Here is a 22,239-nt window from a genome sequence, read left to right on the forward strand (position 1 = left end):
AACACCTTCGTCCCATCGTTTGTGATTCCGCAATAACTTGTTTCACTAGTCGATTAAGTTTATTATGAGGTGATTGATAATACTAGGTTGTTCTTCGGGAATATAAGTCTGGTTTATCAATTGGTTCCTGTTCACCTTGATTTATCAAAAGACGGAACAAAAACTCTTGGGTATTTCTGTGGGAGACAGATTTATTCAATCCTATAGACTTTTCTGTGTGATATAGATTTGTTTATCAAGTCTTCGACTTTGAGTCGTAGCAACTCTTAGTTGTGGGTGAGATCAGCTAAGGGAATCAAGTGCGTAGTATCCTGCAGGGATCAGAGACGTAAGGAGCGTAACTGTACCTTGAATCAGTGTGAGATTGATTAGGGTTCAACTACAGTCCAGTCCGAAGTTAATTGGTAGTAGGATAGTGTCTGTAGGGGCTTAATACAGTGTGGTGTTCAAACTGGACTAGGTCCCGGGGTTTTTCTGCATTTGCGGTTTCCTCGTTAACAAAATTCTGGTGTCTGTGTTATTTCTTTTCCGCATTATATTTTGTTATATAATTGAAATATCACAGGTTGTGCGTTAAGATCAATCAATTAGAATATCCAACCTTTGGTTGTTGATTTACATTGATTGACACTTGAACATTGGTCTTTGGTACCGTTCAAGTAATTCCTCTTATATTCAATCGGGCTCGCAGATTTCTGTTTGCTGATTGCGGATCGAATTAAAAGTTAGAGATATTAAACTCTTTGGTATACTTTATTCTAGACTGAGTCTGACTGTCTAGTTTATTCTCTAGAAAGTGTATTGGAGTAAGTCCTCTCATATTGCCAAACGAATTATTGGGTGTGGTTGTTAGACCCCCGCATTTTCAGTGGTACCTAGGAGGAATGATACATGAGATGAGGATGCTAATAGAGAGTATACAACAGGTGAAGCTAACACATGATTACAAAGAAGCCAACTAGGTGACGGACAATCTAGAAAACGAGGCGGTATATCACCAACAACAACACCCGGCTACATCGGCAACAAAAATTTAGGATAACACATGCCCACGTTTCATTTGCAATATTTTACTCGATGATAGAAACAAAATAACCTCTGCCGGTACTGTAAGCACTTTAATACACTAGTTTTACCTAATCTAATAAGGTTCCCCCTTCTATCATAGGGGGTTCCCACTTCAAAAAAAAAAAAAGTCCATGGGTTTACAAAAAAACGATGTTACCAGAAAGAAAAAGAAAAAGACTTGGGCCTCGGCATTTCAGAGATATCTTGTGTTATAGGCTTGGAATCCCTCTTTTCGAAGAAGAGGGCACTTGCTCCAGTTATGGTAGGGAGATGTATATTTTTAGGGATCATGCTTTGCATTGCTCTCATGGGGTAGGTCTCAAGTATAGACATGATCTGGTTCGGGATACCTTTGCAGATATTTGTTATCGTGTAGGGATCCCAGCCAGGAAGGAAGTGTATTTAGGGTTTCTCTCAGATACCAGACTAGCTTTGAGACCTGCAGATATCTTTGTATACAATGGGATAATTGGCGTGATGTGTGTATGGATACCACAGGTGTTTCTCCTTTCACAGGCGCTGGAATGCGTGCTTTTGTTCCTGTCCAGACAATTGGTCAAGTTGTTGATGAAAAAGAACCAAATATTTAGAGAAGTGTACAACTCATGGCTTTGGTTTTGGGGTGCTTGCTTTTACCACCTTAGGTGAGTTGGGGAATGATACTATAGAGTTTCTGAAAAGACTGCGCAATTATATGGCTAGTCATGATGCGAATGTCATAGCGAGGGATTTAATTTTCCGTAGGATTGGGGTTGTCATTCAAAAAGGGATAGGGGCCCAGCTTGTTGCCAGGCTCCCATCTAATTCTTGAAATTTATCTTGGTCTGATTAATAAATTATGTCTTGGTATTCCTTTGTTTGTGTCAATAGTTCTTGTCTTTGCTGTAATAAGGATATGAATGAGTATGGTGATCATGCACTTCATTGTGCTAGTGAAGTTGGTCTTAAGTTTAGACATGATCTTGTTAGAAATACCTTTGTGGATATTTGTTACCGTGCGTGTGTACCTTCTAGAGTTGAAGCTGCTTTGGGGTTCCTTTCTCATAATGGTGGCGATGCTAGGCCGGTTGACATCTTGGTTTACAATTGGGAGGAAGGATGCGATACATGTTTTGATGTGACGGGGGTTTCCCCTTTTGTTGGGGGTGGTGTGCAATCTTTTACACCGGGTCTCTCCTTCTAAAGCCGTTGAGCGCAAGAAGGTTAAATACCTTGATTATGTAGATCCAATGGTTATAGCTTTTACTATCTTAGGTGAGCTTGGTATCGAGACTATTGAATTTTTGAAACGATTGAAGCACTACATAGCTAGGCATGATGTAAATATTAATATGCGTAATTTTTTTTATTAGAATTGGTTTAGCTAGTTTCTTGTAAAAACTTTTCTTTTATTTTTAAATAAAATTTTGAGTTTTTAAACCTGGCTTGATTGGGGTATACCCAGATTAATTGGGGTATACCTAATTAGACAAAACCTGGGTCATTTTGAAGTAAACCAAGTCACCCCTTAACCATGTATTTTCTAAATGGCTAATATACCCTTGTTTAATTAACACTAAAAAATTGTTTAGCTTAATTAATTGAGTTTAGATTAAAACTTATGAAATATTGAATTCAATATAATGAACCATTTGTCTTAGAGTTCGATCAAAAATTTTTGTTTTGAAAATGTACAGTCGGCAAGGTATACGGATGAAGATAACGCCAACTAATTACGGCCGGCATGGTATACGGATGAAGATAACGCCGACTAATTTTGGCTGGCAAGTTTTTGGGATGAAGAAAACGCCGACTATCCTGGGCCAGCAATCTCATAGTCGGCATATTAAAATTTCCTACACTGTCGGCTATTTTATAGTCGACATATAAGTATTTTTTACCCTTCCGGCTGACTAATAGTCGGCACACAAGTAATTTATAAAATTGTCGGCTGCGGAATAGTCGGCAATGCAACCTTGCCGACCTTTAGTTATACCCAATATAAAACAGAATATGGGAAGATATAATTCACTTCGTTACTACATTGGTTGAAACATAAAATCCAACTCCTTGTCGACCGAACAACGAATGCACTTAGAACGTGCATCAAGCCTTTGAACCCCTAGACGAACCTAGTGGACGAGTTATAGTCTCGTGAGGGTTTACGTAGAGATCTACCCACAAAACCTACACTAAAACCATCAATCTTCGTTGAAGGAATCCCAGTCATCTCCCGCCTCCATGAAGTCCGGGGCATACTCCGGGATTTTGGATACCATGAATTGATAGCTTGCGTCGAATGCGAATGCTTCCCCCTTTTCCTCCAAGTAGCGCGCTTTCGCGACTTCATGATACAAAAATAAAACATAAACTTACTTTGTTAGTGGTGTTTAGTAGGAAGATCAAACAACATGGATTACGTAAAATAAACCACAAACATACTTACAAATTGTTTAATGGACAAGTTGAAGTGGGTAGCGTTAAAAATCCAAGGTTGGAGAGCTAAAAAAGCACGTATCGCATTTTCGATGACTAGGTGCCTATCATGGACTTGTTGAACACTTCTTCCATTAGGATTCCCAAACTCTTGCCTAAATTTGTTGTGTACCCTAGTCCAAAAGGTTACGACAGCCACCCTTACGGAGGACTGATGTCTAACTCGGGTTTCCGCGTACCACGCTTTGGTGATTGCCAAATCTTCATTTGAATCAAATGATGCTATTGTTGTTTGTAGAGGTATTGGGAGAGTTAGATGGAGTGTATGATGATATGAACTTTGGAGAGTATATGCAAATAGGTGTGTGGTGTTTTGTAGATAGAATTAGTGTATTTATAGGATGGTGCCCAAATTTGGTCGTTATGGTAGTCAATCAATGCAATTGTACTTGCAAAAATCTGAATTTTGGACTCGCCGACGAGGTTTTTGTTTCTCCAATATGCCGACTAAGTTTAGCCGGCAAGGTCGTAATTTTATAACCCTGCCGACCTTATTATGATTTTAGGCATCAGGAGTTCACTTTCTTCTGTATAACAGTCGAAACGGTATTTGGTCATTAACGTGTCGGCTGTTGTATAGTCGGCAGGGTCGTAATTTTATAACTCTGCCGACCTTATGATGATTTTAGGCATCAGGAGAAGGTATTTTCTGCAACACATAGTTAGCAGGGTCTATAACATAATACCTTGCCAGCTGTAAAACAACCGACTAGGTATTAATTTGCTTACCTTGCCGACCCTGGTAACTACACCATTTCTGCTGTCAGGGCCGGCAGTCTGACAGTTCACAACCTTGTCGGCCCTAGATTAGTCGGCAATGTAACTTAACAAAAGCATGCCAGTGGAACTATTGAAACTTTACATAGCTAAACAAACCATTCATTCAACAACTAGAAATCCAACATTTTTTGTCCAAAATACGAAAACATGTCCCATAAACTTTAAAAAAAACATTTGTCCAACCATTAACCTTAACATTTGTCTACCGCAACATAAAGAAATAAACTAGTAATGCATTCATTCACCACCGCGACCACGACCATGACCACAGCCCCGTTTAGGAGCACCACCACTACTACTACATTCACCACCAGGGGAACGACCCCTCTTTTTGTCAGCATTTATCTTGGCTTGTGCTTCCCTCCTGGCCTTTTCTTCCCTCTTTACTTCAGCATCATCTTGCTTGAACAATTCATAGGTATATTGTCAACATTGCTAGCATAGTCAATGTGTTTGGTTTGCTCTTCAATCAACAAAGGCTCTCCTCTTTCTCTCGCGCAACACATCACCTTCACAAGGCTCTTCAAATGCTCCTTCTATTTTCAATTAAACAACAAACAATTAATAGAATGATTCGATAATGTAATCTTAAAACAGTAAGAGCAACTCTAAAATACTTACAAAGAACTTAAGACTTGTTGCTTGGTCTTTCGATGCCATCTTCCTCTTACGAGCCAATTGTTCAGCAGTATGTTCCCTAATCACAGTAGGACGAGCCCAACCCAAGTACCACGACATGTAATTCTCATGATCTTCATGACCTTTGGTCACCTCGTCCAAAAGACTCGTATCGACTTTACAATCACGTCTTCCATTCCAATGCTCTCTACCTGGTGCTGGAGCATAACAGACTTAAATACTTTTTTGGGATGTGGTGCACCCTGCCCTCTCCACTTTAAAGAACGTTGAGCATCGAAATGGGTTTCTTCTTGGACGTAAGCCAATTGTCGCATTACTCGATGTGGATCGTACATTGAAAATCCATGGGTGAACAACAAGGGACCGTAGTAGAATGCAACATCATATCTCCTTTGGATTAAACCTTGATTTCTAGCATCTCGATACGGATCAAATATTACCTCATCCGTACTCAATTTTTCCAAGGCGATTCGCACGTTGATAAGCAGTTGCGGCATATCCTTATCCTGAGCACCCTTAAAACTGTATCTTTGTCCTATTGGCTTATAAATCACAAGATTCTCATTCACTTTGACGTAGGGGTTGACTTTCACTAAAGTAGGGAAGTGATCATATATCCAAACCTATGCAAACACAAAGTTTAGTAAGAATCTTATCTTACAAGCATTTTGCAAATATAAATGATTTAGACAATAAAATTACCTGGAAGAGACACAGATTTGCATTGACTTCCGTAGTGAGTGCCCTTGAAGCCTTTGTCAACTCATTGTTCAAGTAGGCGACCACCGTAGTACCCCAAGAATACTCATGCATCTGATCTAAGGGATCCAATAGTTGAAGATACCTGGCGTCGACCAAGCTTCCAGAACTGTCAGGGAAGACACATTTTCCCAGGACGTATAGCAAATAAGCTGACGCGGTAGCATTGATTCGCACCAAGTCCACCCTTCCTTCCTTAGCATAGATTTTCTTGGTCCCAGATAATGCATCCCTCAACTTCTTCATATTAAATTTCTTGCTTAGATGACCATCCTTCATCATAAGCATAGACTCCATCTTAATCTGATCCCAACCGAATAAGGTCTTGGTCAATTTGAAGATATCCTCCCAAGAAACGATATTATCGAAGCCCTCACTGATTGTTTTTCCCTCAACCTCGAGGCCTAGAATTTGATGAGCATCATCGGGAGTTATCGCCATCTCACCGAATGAGAATAACATTGTATCAGTCTCTCCATAGAACCTCTCACAGAATGCAGATACGGTAACTCTAACATACTCAATATTCGAACTCTCCACCGCAGGCCACAACCTGGAGTTCTTGACAATCGCTTGCACCTCGTCACATTCCTTGTCAAGTTCCCAGTTCTTAGTCACTGAACATGAAGCTTGGTGCCTTAAGAGACGTATAGCATGCTTGTGATCCTAAATACAAAAACACAAAATGAAAAGAAATACAAACACTTGACGCAAATTTAAGATAGATACACTTAAATAAAAAACAAAGACGGATTGAGATTACTTACGACAATATTTTGGATTTCACATGCCCACGTGTCTTTGTATCCAAAAAGAACATCTCCACCATCTGTTGGGGTCCCCTTTAGAGGTTCACCTGGTTTCAGTTTAACCTTCAAGTGAGGGGGAGGCATGTGGGAATCATATGGTTTAGTGATAACCCTCTTCTTCTTTCCGGTTTCAGTTAAAGTTGAAGATTGGGTTTGTTGATCATTATCTTGAGTTTGTTCTCCATCTTCTTCTTCTCCATCTTCTATATCCTTATCTTTATCTCCGTTACCATTATCGTCATCATCATTACCTCCTCCAACATGTGGCATGTTTTGATCACCATCATAATCATCATCATTGTTGCCTCTTCCAGCAGCCGGAGTTCTTTCAACATCATCATCATCATCTATTCTACCAGATGGACTCCCGTGGTCTTCGTCTGGAGTTTCATCTGAATCATTTGGTTCCGATGGTGGTTGAGAATCATTCCGTACACGGATCTTGAGCGTTCCCGGCACAACGAATGCCCCTCGATGTGTTGCTATCAAGAGTTTCTCACCAACACGAGAAGGTCTTGAAGGAGGACTAACAACTTTCTTCTTTGTCTTTTGCAACCTGAACAAGAACAATTAAGAAAAAATTCATAAGTCGGCAGGGTCGACATATATAACCAATCCGGCGGACAATGGTCGGAAGGGTCGATATCTAAACTACATGCCGGCTAAAGTATAGTCGGCAAGGTCTTATTTAAATAAACTGTCGGCTTATAACAATTATGAACACAGGATTTTCAACATCAATAGTCGGCAGGGTTTATAATCAAAACAATATCGGCTAACATAAAGCCGACAGGGTGGTATTCAAATACCATTCCGACTTTTAAAATTTAAGGCATCAGGAGACGCAAACTATTTTCAAAACAGCCGGCAGGGTAAAAAATTATAACACACCGACTATTAAAAAAAAACTACCGTCGACAAGCTCTTAGGTTGAATAACTTGCCGACCTTGTAAGAGCAGTTACAAACACTAAACAGCCGGCAAGATCTTCAACCTAAGAGCTTGCCGACTAACCCTAAACATGAAAAGTCGGCAAGGTCGTGGAACAAAAACCTTGCCGGCTAAATAATTGCAAATTCAAACATTCGATTTTCCTGACCTAATTTGACATGCAAACATGAAATTGAAGTACTGAAGTGAGTTTAAGTAGGCCCTTACTTTCTTAATCGCACCATTTCTTCGGTTTTCAGCGGCATTGATTTCTTCTTCTTCGACGGTTTTTTTTTCACTTTCCTTTGAACTAAATTTGCAATTCCAAGGTTATATTCATTGGGTTTTCGATTTGCTCCTTTCATACGACTAGCCTTTGGTCGTGGTGGCTCCATTTTTAAAGATTAATCGAAATTTTTGAATCGACGATTACGACGAATTAATCGACAAGTTTTCAATGGTGGGGAATGGGGAAGCCGGTAAGGTAGAGGTGGAAGAGAAGAAGAAGAGAAGAAGATGAAATGAAAAAAATAAAACTGATTTAGGGTAATAAGAATTATAAAGGGTAAGGGTAGTATTGTAACTCCACTCATTAGGACTCCCCCCTAACCCTCAAAAAGAGTCCACTTAAAATTGGGTATACCCCAATCAAACGAGGTTTTTAAATAAGGCTATTATTGGGGCGTCACACTCCAATAGAGGGGCTTCACTTGGATTCTTAATGTCCAAAAAAGTGGTTATGGGATATCCTAACACAAATACAAAATGTCTGGATTACCCTTTAATTAGAAGTGATTTTACGTCCAGGTCTGGATTAATTCCAACCGTAGAATTTTATTTGCATGTAATTTTACGTCCAGGTTTGGATTAATTCCAACTGTAGAATTTTATTTGCATGTAGTTTTACGTCTAGGTTTGAATTAGTTCCAACCGTAGAAGCTCATTTTAGGTCCAGGTTCCTTTTAATTCCAACCGTAGAATCTGTTTATATGTCCAGTTTTCTTTTAATTCCAACCGTAGAAGTGATTTTACGTCCAGGTGTGGATTATTTCGAACCGTAGAAGTGATTTTACGTCCAGGTTTGGATTATTTCCAACCGTAGAAGTTTATTTTACGGCCAGTTTTTCTTCCCACAAAAACTTTGTCCCAGAATTCACCAAGTATACAACAAAATTCATTAATTTAATTATTATCTAATTAAACTAAACTAAAATTAGCTAATAAGGGTTGTTTAGTCATTACAAAATTATTTGAGATAAGGGGTTTTTGATATTACTTATGGATGATCCGTTTTTGTCCTATTAGATGACGCCCCTCCGATGTAATGTGATGTCCCAATAATAGCCTTCTTTTAAAGGTTTTTGAAAAAAAAAAAAAAAAATCTCGAGCAACTGATCGCCGGTGCGTCTTTGCTAGTCCTAAATTAAGAAAAAATAAAAAAATAGGTTTCATCGGCAACATCATCATCAGCTGATGGAGGAGAAGATAAATTGGCTAAGAAAACTACTGCTCCTTGTGGTTTCAAGTCACTTACCACAGCTGTTTGTCTCTGGAGCTTAGAAGTGTTTATTAGGCATAGCCATAGATTGATCATAAACGCCACCTCGGGGTTGAGTCTCACCCTAACGAAGTAGGTATAAGCTCTTCTTTCTCAAATTCGTATTCTTATTTCATGTTTTCTTGGGAAAATGTCTGTTTTGATATGTGGAGTTCATTTTATTCGTTAAGGATGTAGATAAACCTGGAGATGAGTCTATTGATTTTACCCTAAAAAGTATTTACAATGATGATGCTGGCTCAGTGGCTCAAGAGTAAGGAAGTGAGGCGCCTCTACAAGCAGATTATTCGAGGTTTGATTATTATATTCCTAGCTTTTCAATGGAGTTGTCACTAGTGTAGTTTAATTGTTTTTAACCAAGAGTATGTTGAAAAAGAAAGAAATGATTAAGAAAATGCATCTTTTGACATTTTCTTATTGTATCTCATAATTCAACTATGAATTCCTTAATTGCAGTAGGAATTATAGAAGAAGATAATCTCGTACTACTATTACAACGACTACTAGTAGTAGTTGGTAGGTTATTTCATCAATTTGTCTTCAGAAGCACAGCGCAGGCTGAGAGAGGAGAGTAAGAGAAGCACAAATGGAGACCAGGAAGATTATTGCACCTTACGGTACATGGATTTCACCCATCACAGCTGATGCTGTGTCTAGAGCTCAAAAGCGCTTACATGGTATAGCTGTTGATGGTCATGGCCACCTCCTTTGGGTTGAATCTCGCCCTACCGAAGCTGGGTATGATAATCCTAAATTATAGTCTGTTCTATAGTCCTATGATAGTATAACTATGGTTAAATTTTTGAATAGTTTTTAGAATTTTGATTCGTGAGTTTTTGAAATGGCATATATATATATATATATATATATATATATATATATATATGCTGGAGGGAGGTTTGATGGTTTACTTTCACTGATTATTGTTTGTACTATTTGGTTTTACTGTAAATTGAAACCACAAAATGATTTTCAGAAGAGGTGTTCTTGTTAAGGAAGCAGATAAACATGGAGACCAAGCAATTGATATCACTCCAAACGATTTTGCAGTGAGGACATTGGTTCATGAGTATGGAGGGCAGGCTTTTGCAGTTTCTGGGGATACGGTCGTTTTCTCAAATTATAAGGATCAAAGACTCTACAAGCAGATTATTGGAGGTTTGATTTGTTATTCCTAAGTTACCTTAGTAGCTGAGCTTGATGATACTATTAAGACTTTAACCTGACGATGTAGATACCCGCCAATGTTTCGCTTCTGTGGGTTTATTGATGGAACATCCTTTCATGAGGCGTAATCTGTGTCTCCTTGTTTTACATGTCTATTGTGGAAGGGAACCGCAGTGCAGTTTATTGATTTCCACCAGTCTATTCGAGTTGCATCTGGAAGAACTTTGAGTAATTGAATTCCTCTGTAGTGACAGTCAGCTGATTAACATATTTTGGTTGTTAGCAGATTCCTTTCTCATACCAATCACTCCAGATTATGGTGGATCTACTGTCCGTTATGCAGATGGAGTGTTTGATTCACGCTCCAAGAGTTATGTCACAGTAATGGAAGGTAGGTTGCTAAAACTGAGTAAACCCGTTTGAACATAAGCGACAAATGTGTTTCATTTGTTTTTTGTTGTTGGTGCTATTCCTAAGCTCGTGATCAACCCTCTTTTGGTAGACCATCGTGAAGGTAGCTTAAATCCGACTGCAACAGTTGTATCCGTCAGCCTTATTGGCGAAACTAGCCAAGGTAAACATCTGATGATTTATAAAACCATTGGCTTGTGTCTGGTTTATTTTCCATAGTAAGTTTCTGAAGGAATGTTTACCTTTTGTTTGGTGCTCTTTCTATGTTGGAATATTATGATTTTATTGGTAATTGGATCTTCTTGATGTTGTGACTTTTAGAACCAAAAATATTAGTTGGTGGCAATGACTTCTACGCCTTTCCGCGAATGGACCTCAAAGGAGAGCGACTAGCATGGATCGAATGGGGTCACCCTAACATGCAGTGGGATAAAGCAGAACTTTGGGTTGGCTATATTTCCAAGGAAGGGTGTGTATGCTTCTTGATAGTGTTTGTCCTATATGTTCTCATCTCCGTGCGTTATTATTTGAAGAAATTCATCTTAGTTTAAAGTACAGGTGAAATCCTTTTTTGTTTCTTTTATTGAATAGTTGTGGTAATTTTTCTTTGAGCAGAGATGTCTACAAAAAGATCTGCATTGCTGGTGGTGATCCTACATTGGTAGAGTCTCCATCTGAGCCCAAGTGGTCGTCCAACGGTACTTGGATTATTGTCCAAAAGAATATTTGAGTGTGACATCTTGAGTAGTACTTTAATCTTATGATGCATTATTGTCCCAAATTCTCAGCGGAGTGAGTATTATGTGCTATATGCAGGGTATTTATTTTTCGTGACAGATAGGAACAATGGATTCTGGAACATTTATAAATGGGTAACTCTCCTAACCTGTTAAATCTTATCTTGGTTAACCCCAAAAGCTGTAGTCTTATCATTCATATTTTTATTATAACATTGTCTGCTTTGACTCAGTATATGCTTTGACGATTTAGATTCTTTGTACAAAGCCTATAAAATGTTTATAACAGCAGTAATAATGCAGATCACAAGACATGTATGTTAATAAACCAATAAAAACAAAAAGTCAGTTAGTTTGTTGGTAGGTTTCGTTATAATTTTGATGCTATGAAATCTCACTGAGGCTGCTCATCAAAGGTGCTGTGGTGTAGTCGGTTATCACGTTAGTCTTACACACTAAAGGTCCCCAGTTCGAGCCTGGGCAGCACTATCTTTTTTAATGAAACATTGTGCTATCATTGCCTGGGCAGCACCATCTTTTTTAATAAAAGCTATCCTTCTAGTTCGTGAATGTGTCGGGCCTGGGCAGCACCACCGGGTATCATTTTTAATAAAACATTGAGTTATCTTTCTGTTTCGTTAATGCAGATTGAACACAGCAACGAGGTGGTACCAATTTATACCACTGATGCTGAGTTTACGAGACCATTTTGGGTTTTTGGTAACTGCTCCTATGATTTCATTCCGAGCACTGGCAGCAACAACTTAATAGCTTGCAGTTACAGGTCTATCTATTAGAGATCCTATTTTTGGGTGTATGGTTTTCCTTCACTTAAATTTGATAGAGTTTTAATTCAGCTTTGGATGATGATATGCAGGCAGAGTGGTAAGTCATACCTTGGAATCCTAGATGATGCTCAGAATTCTTTGACAGTAGTTGATGTTCCATTCACTGATATTGGCAATATTGTAAGCGTATTTAGCTTTTTCTGGTTCCATTTTATCAAAATATTCGAAAGAGATGATAAGCTATTTACACAGCGTACTCGTTTTCTTCCGCAGATTTCTGGAAGTGACTGCATATATGTTGAAGGAGCAACAGGAATTCTACCTCTGTCAGTAGCCAAGGTTAATTACCATCTCATTATGTGAAACTGCTTCTTAAAACAAGTGCTGGAAATTTGTTATATATGCAAGACATTCTAATTTTTGCATGAAAATTTGCATTTTAACTGAGCAGGTCACTTTAGATCAAAGTAAAGTAGAAGCTGTTGATTTCTCAATTATGTGGTCTTCTTCTCCAGACAGTAGAAAATACAGATCAAATTTTAGCATTCCTGAACCAATTGAATTTCCAACCGAGGTCTCTGGTCAGAAGGCCTATGCATATTTTTATCCACCATCAAACCCCAAATATCAAGCTAGCGATGAAGAAAAGCCTCCACTGTTATTGACGGTTCATGGTGCACAATTGTTACTGATTCCATTTAGCTGTTTCTCTGCGCTCCTTTTCAATTTATTCATTTTTGCTTGATCTCATAATGGACATAATGATTAGAAAAATGACAGTATAAATTATAAAACTTGTACGTTTCTTGAAAATGCTGCAGGAGGCCCAACGGCTGAAACACGCGGCATCTTAGATCTTAATGTCCAATACTGGACTAGCCGAGGCTGGGCAGTGGTCGATGTTAATTATGGGGGAAGTACAGGTTGGTACTTGAGTTCACTTTTGTTTCTTTTGATTCCGTTCCCCTTCATCTCCAAAGCTGAAGATTTAGCCATCCAGTGGACTTTTCTTGGTTGAAACCAGATTTAAATTGTTGATGTTGCCACCTTTATCATGGATATTCTCGTATTTTTCTTTTCATATAAATTGGGTCAGCCGTAGTTACTTGGCACATTGCACTGTTTTTCTATTTGTTGTTGGTACTCTTACATTGTTCTATCTTTTAATATGCCATGAATTTATATGACAGGTTACGGCAGGGAATACCGGCAACGACTTTTGGGCAATTGGGGTGTTGTTGATGTTAACGACTGTTGCAGTTGTGCTAAGTTTTTGGTATGCTCTTTATTATTTCCTTTCTCCATTTAGTCTATCACTACGGCAGATTTGTAATACCAAAATAGTGCAAACTTTGAAGGTGGATAATGGAATGGTAGATGAGGAACGGCTCTGTATTACTGGGAAGTCCGCCGGTGGTTACACAACATTAGCTTCTCTGGCTTTCAGACATACTTTCAAAGCTGGTGCCTCCTTGTTTGGTGTGAGTGATCCATCCTACTCCTCTTTCTTTGATTTTTGAGATGAAAATGTTAGCTTTCTTACGAATAATTTCCGTTCTTGATGCTTATCTAATTCAGCCACTTAACTTTATAGAAGACTAACAATCCCTGACCCTTTTAGATCTCAGACTTGAACTCTTTGAACGAAGAGATGCCGCCAAAATTTGAGCTCCATTATACCAGCAATCTCGGCGGTAAGGGTTGTTTGTTTTAAAAGTTCATTAAATTCGATATGATATGTACTATAAACTAATAAGCGTACTTTTCTCCTTGGCTACAGGGAGCGACAAAGACATGTTTGAGAGGTCACCCATAAATTTTGTTGATAAATTTTCTTGTCCCGTTATTCTGTTTCAAGGATTAGATGACAAGGTATACAGCTATGACTTCACCCAGTTTTCTAATTTCATGTGTTGTAATGAACTGTTCGGAATTAAACTGTTTTTCTTCTACCTTGCAAAAGGAACTCAAACTTTATTTGGTGGCAGATTGTAACTCCAGTGCAAGCTCGTAAAATACATAAAGCTTTGAAACAAAAACGGCTGCCTGTTGCGCTGGTGGAGTACGAAGGAGAACAACATGGATTCCGCAAGGTAGGAACATCTCACCATCTCGTTGTTTAAAATAATTTTTTTACAAAAGTTGTTAACTAAAAAATGAAGGGGAAAAAAAATAATCTTTTGATTTTGAAAGCAGGAACTGAATTGAGCTTGCTTGTTTTGTAACAGGCTGAGAACATTAAACATGCACTGGAGCAACAGATGATGTTTTTTGCTCGTTTGATAGGGCACTTCAAGGTGGCTGATGAAATTACCCCCATAAAAATTGACAATCTAGACTAAGGGTGCATTTAAGGGATTCCACGATGCCCCCAGAAATGGTTCGGTTTGGCCTAATCTCCTCAGTGCTTGAAATCTCATTACTGAGGAAAATGGAATTTTCAATTGATGGTGGTATAAAATTCCAGTTGTCTGTTGGTTGATAATTTTAGCAAGTGTGTATTATGAAGTCTCAAGGATGAGGGCAACAATTATGAAGCAGTGTCTTCTGACTTCAGGCTACCCGGTTTGTGTGATATTAACACGACACCGCTATTATTTGTGATGGTAAATTATACTAAGAGTTAAGAGTATGCAGTGCAAACATGTTATCGGTAAATATCCCTTTGTAGTGATAAAAACCACTTGTTTTACTGTATGTTTGAAGCCAGAACACATGTTTCTGCAAATAAAAAAACAGGTCAAATCATGTTAACGAGCAGAAGTGTTGAACAGGAATTAAATCAATCGCTAGAGCTGACTGTAACGCTGAGCGAGACTATACACCGTCCTTGGTTGTTGTGGCTTGGTTTTGCTGCAACATAGAAAAAGATCATCTGTAATTAATGATGTAAAATTTGTCAACTAGTATTATCTACTTTGGATTTCCAGGACCATATTTGGCTCAACATTCACTCAGCGTTATAAGTATTTCAAGTTTAACTATCAGTAGCTAACCAAGAACATTTTGCTTAAATAAGTGAATGGCGTCGTCAACTTCAACATTACCTGGAGAAGTGATACTGAACAAGAAAATTACTGCTCCCTATGGTTCCTGGAAGTCACCAATCACAGCTGAAGTTGTTACCGGAGCTGAGAAGCGCTTAACGGGCATAGCCGTAGATGGTCACGGCCGTCTCCTCTGGGTTGAATCTCGCCCTAACGAGGCTGGGTATATGTTCTTCACTCTCAGAGTTCAAATTTTGTTTCTGATTAGGTAATAATCTTGTATTTTATTTCTATCTTAGAAAATTTAGATTTTGATCAGAATTACAATCTAACTGATAACTCCTTCTGTTACCTGAATCGGGAAATTAAACGTTATTAGAAGAGAGATTCTTGTTAAGGAAGCAAATGAACCTGGGGATGAACCTATTGATATTACTCCAAAAGAATTTCAAGTAAGGACACTAGCTCAAGAATATGGAGGCAAGGCTTTCACAGTTTCTGGTGATACAGTCGTTTTCTCGAATTATGAGGATCAAAGACTCTACAAGCAGATAATTGGAGGTCTGGTTTCTTATTCTTCCCATTTTTAATGAAGTTGTCAGTAGTGTATTTTTACTGTGTTTCTTTATTTTGCGTCTTATAGGCAAAAGTATTTTGAATAGGAGAAAATTCACGCCTTTATGTACAAATTAACTCAGCTTGGTACACTTCAAAGATTGGACCTCAAAGGTCGTAACTTCATATTAGCTATGGGTGATTCCATGTTTCACACCTGTCTAATTGTACTAGAAACTGAGCCTTTTTTTAATAATTCATCTATCTAATATTTAACATTCCATTGGCGAGCAGATTCCTTTGCCATACCAATTACTCCAGATTATGGTGGACCTGTAGTTCGTTATGCAGATGGAGTATTTGATTTAGGGTCTCAAAGTTACGTCACAGTAAGGGAAGGTAAGTTTCTAGGAAGCCTATGAACCTTGATTGGTGTTCTTCTTATGGTCATTCTCAAGTTTGTTTTCCTTTCGTTGATAGATACTCGTGACAGTAGCATAAATCCGACCACGACAATTGTATCCATCACCCTTAATGGCGAAACTAACCAAGGTAAACATTATCCACAGAACCCATGTCTTATATTTATATCTAACTTGATCCGTATATTAGTTATGGCGTGTTGTTGGATCTTATGTTTGGATATTGTACCAGAACCAAAAGTGTTAGTTCGTGGAAATGACTTCTACGCATTCCCCCGTCTGGACTCCAAAGGAGAGCGACTGGCTTGGATTGAATGGAGTCACCCTAACATGCCATGGGATAAAGCAGAACTTTGGGTTGGTTACATTTCCAAGGATGGGTGCGTATGCTGTCTTGTTTATACTGTCATATTTGTAGCTCCTATCTAGTTTCAGGAGTACATAGTTTGTGGGTTTTCACTGTGTAAGCTACGTTTTGTTCTTGCAAATGAACGTTTTTATATTTCCACCTGTGCAGAGATATAAGTCAAAGAATCTGTGTTGCCGGTGGTGATCCTACGCTGGTAGAGTCTCCATCTGACCCCAAGTGGTCCTCAAAAGGTACTTATTGTTTTACCTTTAATAATTACTGAAGGAATTTAAAAGAGCAACATACGGGATTTTAGTATTCCAAATACGTGGATGTTTATACTATGTCTTGTATGCAGGGGAACTATTTTTCATTACAGACAGGAACAATGGATTCTGGAACCTTTACAAATGGGTATGCACTCACTCTAACATTGTTTCGTTTCCTCAGATTCGTGTAACATATTTCATAAATTGGAATTTTGATTCCAGTCAAGCCTAATATGACATGCTGTCGTCAATCGGCTTTTACTGCAAGTTGGTCAACCTCAATGCAGTATAATTTTAGTATTTGCTTTGGCTCAATTGGCTTCGGTATTCCCCATGTCAGCTGAAATGACTTAACCATGCCTCCAGACACTCTAGACTCTATCTACAGGAACTAGAAACACCGTTTATTATATATGAACAAAGAGGGAGTTATTTTTCGTGTAATAAATAGTATCAAATAAGTTTGCGTATTTTCCATAGCTCTATTGCCATGTTTCCGTGATGCAGATTGAGCACAAAAACGAGGTGGTATCAATTTATTCCATCGATGCTGAGTTTACAAAACCGTTTTGGGTTTTCGGTGCTTGCTCCTTTGATTTCATCCCGACCAATGGCAACTACAACTTAATTGCTTGCAGCTACAGGTCTCTCCATTACAGTTATCAGTGTATATTCGTTGTAATTTCAACATTTTGTTCTTTCAATGATGGATGTTTCTTTTGAAATTTAATATCAGCTGTAATTGATAACATGCAGACAGTCCGGAAAATCATACCTTGGAATTCTGGATGATGCTCAAAAATCTCTAACTTTGCTCAATGATACTTTCACAGATATAAGTAACATTGTAGGTCAATCTTATTTTCACTGTTTCTTTGCAATTAAATATTCTCAAGCAACGATTTGAGATGGTCTTGTACATATGTATTACACGACTGAAACTATATTCATTCTCTTGCTTAGGTTTCAGGGAGTGACTGTATATACGTTCAAGGAGCATCGTCAATTCATCCCCTATCAGTAGCAAAGGTATAACTTTGTCATGCTTCTCTAAAATTGAACCTGCTTTTTTATTCAAATGAGTGAATTTTTATTTACCTGAGCAGGTCACTTTGGATCAAAGTAAATCAAAAGCAGTTAGTTTCTCGATTATGTGGTCTTCTTCTCCAAACAGTACAAAATACGAATTGTACTTTAGCATGCCCGAGCCAATCGAGTTTCCAACTATGGTCGCTGGTCAGAAGGCCTATGCATATTTCTATCCACCGTCTAACCCCAGTTATCAAGCTAGTGAGGAAGAAAAGCCTCCCCTATTGTTAGAAAGCCATGGTACATAGTAATTACTACTTCCAGTTACGCATTTTTTTTTCTATTCTAATCGATTGGTTGATCCAACATTTCTTGTTTTTTCTGTGGTGCACACATTATTAATTGATAATAAACTTTGGAACTCAAAGAATACTTTTCTGTCAATTTTACAGGGGGGCCTACAGATGAGTCACGAGGTGTCTTAGATCTTAATATCCAGTATTGGACTAGCCGAGGCTGGGCATATGTGGATGTTAACTATGGAGGGAGTACAGGTTAGTCCTCGGATTTCGCTTTGCCTCATTTATATTGCAATTGTGCTGTTTCCTAAATATGTTAGGAGTGTAATTGGTAGGTTACGGCAGGGAATATCGAGAACGACTGTTGAGCAACTGGGGTATTGTTGATGTTAACGACTGTTGCAGCTGTGCTACTTATCTGGTACTATTCATAGCATTTTGCCTTCTTAATTAAAATTTGTAGTGAAGAATATACCTTGTGATGTTACTGTTAAAGGTTGATAATGGAAAAGTAGATGGGGAGCGACTTTGTATTACTGGAAAGTCCGCCGGTGGTTACACAACATTAGCATCTCTAGCTTTCAGACAAACATTTAAGGCTGGTTCGTCCTTGTTTGGTGTGAGTGATTCTTCCTTATATTTTCAAGCATTCTTGGCGTAAGATTTTATGTGGAACCTATGATCTTCTGTTCGAGTGATAATTTTATTTGATCTTTTACTAATCAAAGGAAGCTCTCGTTACTTGTCTTGCTCACAAACCACTGTACTGTCCTATTTAGCAACTTACAAACGTTTATTCCATCTTTTTTATAACATTTTTACTAATCCTTGATTTGCAGATAGCAGACTTGGCCTCTTTGAGGGCAGAAATTCCCAAATTTGAGTCTCATTATATCGACAATCTTGTTGGTATGTATTGGTTTATTTGCAATGTGCAGTCATACCATTAAGCTGTAAAATTCACTCCATTTGCTTGGTTACAGGAAGCGAAGATGCCTTTTTTGAGCGGTCACCCATCAACTTTGTTGATAAATTCTCTTGTCCCGTAATTCTATTCCAAGGATTAGATGACAAGGTATTCAGCTACATGCCTTCTTTAACTTTCTTTAAAAATTCGTTAATGATTCTGCGATGGTAGTCATTTATAAAGGTTTATCCCAAGCTTACTGTAATAAACTCCAAGTCTAGGCTGGAAGAAAGATTGAAGGTCTAGATAGAGAAATTGTTGCTTTTTCACAAGGCTCGCTGTTTATAGGTCTATCCAAGTATGCGAATAGGGGATAAGTGTGGTCAGTTGGTACATGTGCAATGAATTAGACATTGAGATTGAATTTGGATAGTCTAAAATTGCATGTATTTTTTTGCAGATTTCAACCCTAAAAACCATTTTTGCTGCGAATATTATTTGTTGCAGATTGTGACTCCTGAGCAAGCTCGTAAAATACATATGGCTTTAAAACATAAAGGGTTGCCAGTTGCACTGGTCGAATACGAAGGGGAGTCCCATGGATTTCGTAAGGTATGAATTATCATTTTTTTTCATCTTATCGTCAATTTCTTTTGCACTTTAGCTACGAAAGCATGTCCAAGTCAAAAATTTGATTGCAACATAACAGGTGGAGAACTTAAAATATACATTGGAGCAACAAATGGTGTTTTTTGCCCGTTTAGTAGGGAATTTCAAGGTGGCTGATGAAATTTCTCCACTAAAAATCGACAATGTGGACTAAGGTTTCAGTGTACTAGGTGGTCTGCCAAAGGTTTGAGCTAGATATGGTTTGCTTCAAACATGTGTAATTGCAGTCCTTTATCATGTGTAGTGGTTTAAGTGCCGTGGAGAACTGACTTCTTGGGATGAATAAATGTAGTTGGATATGACTATCTAGACAAATATATTGATCATAAATTGAAGTTATGTGCAGCTTCTTGTTTAATGTAACGAAGAGGATGTGTCAGCAGCTTTTGTTATTGTTTGCAGTCACATCTATATGTGACTGGAACATTATTAAGAAGCTTTCTAAGTTCTACTTATGAACAAAGTCACATTCTTCCCTTTTTTATAAGAGGCATCTCTTTGTGAAACTTTTAGACAGTTGCAGATTCTTGGTTATGTATAGTAATGCTTGACGCATTACTTGGTATTTAAACAACAGTGCGACTTCTCAACTGCGTATCCCATATATGTCACGTTTCTTGTTTTAAGTATGCAATGCAATGCAAACATACATATATATGTATCATGATTCTTGTTTGTTAATCAATCACATTCACGGTTGTAGGGTGGAAGTCTTTGGATGGGTTTAACGTACGTCGTAATTGCTTACAGTTATATTTAACAACCACTCTTTAGTTCCATGGATAATTTTGCTAGCTTCTTCTTCTTCCATGACTGCTACAGGTATGTCCATCTCATTTTTCTAAGGGGATTGGATCCTCTCCTTTGGGATCATTTCAGAGATTTATGGGGACCCTACATAGTAGATTCATCTCTTTCTTTGGAAACTTGAACAATTTTTCCTCTCTTGGTTTGTGAAAGATAGTCTTCCTATGAATCTAAAAGTGTAATTTAAGTAGCATAGAGCCCTAGAGAAGGACCACTGATTTGGTCTTAATATCCATAGACCATACTATTAATTGATCCATTCAAGATTAGTAAAGTTTGATGACCCATTTTCAAGAAATTTATAACCTCATCAGCCTTCAACGGTATTCCTTACCTAAGCCACACCTCATGCATTTGCACTACAACCTAGTTATTTAAGGATCCAATGTAGGACCACTATCTAGATATCGTAGCTTGTGTGGGTTAAGTGGATGTTAGTCTATTATGAGTATAGACAACTTCATTGGTGGTAGGGTTATTTTTATCTTTCTTGAGAAGTAGGAAGTTCCATTCTCTAAAAACACACCTTTTATCACAAGCAAGCAAAGAAGTGCTTGAAAAATATTTTATTCTTTGTCTAAGAACTTCTTGTAGTAGTAGTTTCTTAAAAGTGAAAACATGTTCATTTTAGAGGACAACAAGACTAGCCACCCATATACACAGTGGTCAAATTTGTTTCTCCATTCAATATTTTGAATGATTATGGGTAGAGGAGGAGTGAAGAGAAAAAGCAGAGCAGTGAGTGGCAGTGAATTTGCTTGCTCTATCAGAGAAAAAGGAGTGGAATTGGATTCTACAAGGATTAGATTGGATTGGATTTATAATGGGGAACCCACCTAAAGGGAACAATGATAAGTGGGAGAAAAGAATTTTGAAAGTCATATTGGGTTAGTAATGATTTTGAGGTCTCTTCTCCTAGTCCTTCCTGGGTGAGGAACCTAAAAAGAAGCAAAAGAGAAAATAAAAGAAGGAAAAGAAAAAAAGTACTCGGTCTTACATACTCAATCTCTTCCTTGCAGACAATCCACAAACCTATTAGATGATGGCGTTTATTCATTCTATAAGAATGACATTGTAGGCCACAATGGCTTCTATACTGATTTATACAGTACATGGACAACAGTCCCGCTATTGAAGCAAAAATATGAAATGATGGGTCATTTATTTTACACTGTTGCCTACCATCTTTTATTTGAGTTCAATACATGAATCTTATGGGTTATCAAATTTCATAGGGTTAATAATCCAGTAGTGTTGAAGATTGTTCTGTTATACACCCTCCGTTTAAGGAAAAATAATATTTCACAGGCTTAGATGATGGGTGTTTATTCATTCTATAAGATTAACATTGTAGGCCACAATCAAATTCTATGTGACTTCTATACAGATTTATACAGTACATGGACAACAGTCCCGCTAATGATGCAAAAATATGAAATGATGGGTCATTTTACACCGTTTCCTATGGAGGATAATCCATCTTTTATTTGAGTTCAATACATGAATTTTATGGGTTATCAAATTTCACAGGGTTAATAATCCAGTAGTTTTGAAGATTGTTCTGTTATACTCCCTCCGTTTAAGAAAAAATAATATCTCACAAGCTTAGAAATATGTCAATAACGAAACAAAAAAAAAAACTCGAAAATATTTGATAACCCGGAAAAAATCTAGTAATCCACTAACACTGTATTAGGGTCCCTTTCAACAACAGATAGATATTCAAATGCACCAGAGACTGCAACACCAGCTAAAGAATCTGTATGACACCAAAAATAGAATAGCTTATCAACAGTCTAGAGAAAATATCATGACAAAAACTCTA

General features: G+C 37.9%; 2 protein-coding genes and 1 non-coding gene across 11 annotated transcripts; all 3 read left to right on the forward strand.

The window, feature by feature from the left end:
* Positions 1-8,865: 8,865 nt before the first annotated feature.
* Positions 8,866-14,827, forward strand: LOC113296633. Of its 7 annotated transcripts, none has more exons than XM_026544937.1 (20): positions 8,866-9,094; positions 9,189-9,310; positions 9,475-9,756; positions 9,995-10,176; positions 10,472-10,576; positions 10,688-10,759; positions 10,918-11,065; positions 11,212-11,294; positions 11,413-11,468; positions 11,981-12,117; positions 12,211-12,301; positions 12,395-12,460; positions 12,573-12,795; positions 12,943-13,044; positions 13,312-13,397; positions 13,480-13,602; positions 13,743-13,815; positions 13,902-13,993; positions 14,110-14,214; positions 14,350-14,827. In XM_026544937.1, the coding sequence occupies exons 3-20, from the start codon at positions 9,605-9,607 to the stop codon at positions 14,461-14,463; spliced, it is 2,010 nt and encodes a 669-aa protein (XP_026400722.1). In that variant the 5' UTR covers positions 8,866-9,094; positions 9,189-9,310; positions 9,475-9,604; the 3' UTR covers positions 14,464-14,827. The 7 variants fall into 7 exon arrangements, 6 of the variants coding, with proteins under 6 accessions (XP_026400722.1, XP_026400738.1, XP_026400730.1 ...); XM_026544953.1 differs by having other exon boundaries at positions 9,563-9,756; XM_026544945.1 differs by having other exon boundaries at positions 9,196-9,310.
* Positions 11,749-11,822, forward strand: TRNAV-UAC. Its single transcript has one exon. It is a non-coding gene; the product is annotated as a tRNA-Val (tRNA).
* A 147-nt stretch (positions 14,828-14,974) lies between the features above and the next one.
* On the forward strand, positions 14,975-20,197 carry LOC113296617. Of its 3 annotated transcripts, none has more exons than XR_003333085.1 (18): positions 14,975-15,376; positions 15,488-15,669; positions 15,958-16,062; positions 16,144-16,215; positions 16,318-16,465; positions 16,603-16,685; positions 16,793-16,848; positions 17,211-17,347; positions 17,460-17,550; positions 17,667-17,732; positions 17,810-18,032; positions 18,185-18,286; positions 18,367-18,452; positions 18,547-18,650; positions 18,871-18,940; positions 19,015-19,106; positions 19,446-19,550; positions 19,648-20,197. XR_003333085.1 is itself a non-coding variant. In XM_026544925.1 (18 exons), the coding sequence occupies exons 1-18, from the start codon at positions 15,144-15,146 to the stop codon at positions 19,759-19,761; spliced, it is 2,088 nt and encodes a 695-aa protein (XP_026400710.1). In that variant the 5' UTR covers positions 14,975-15,143; the 3' UTR covers positions 19,762-20,197. The 3 variants fall into 3 exon arrangements, 2 of the variants coding, with proteins under 2 accessions (XP_026400710.1, XP_026400712.1); XM_026544925.1 differs by having other exon boundaries at positions 18,528-18,650; XM_026544927.1 differs by having other exon boundaries at positions 14,975-15,331; positions 18,528-18,650.
* The last annotated feature ends 2,042 nt before the right edge of the window (positions 20,198-22,239 follow it).

This window comes from Papaver somniferum, chromosome 1, assembly GCF_003573695.1.
Source record: "Papaver somniferum cultivar HN1 chromosome 1, ASM357369v1, whole genome shotgun sequence".
Taxonomy (NCBI): Eukaryota; Viridiplantae; Streptophyta; class Magnoliopsida; order Ranunculales; family Papaveraceae; genus Papaver; species Papaver somniferum.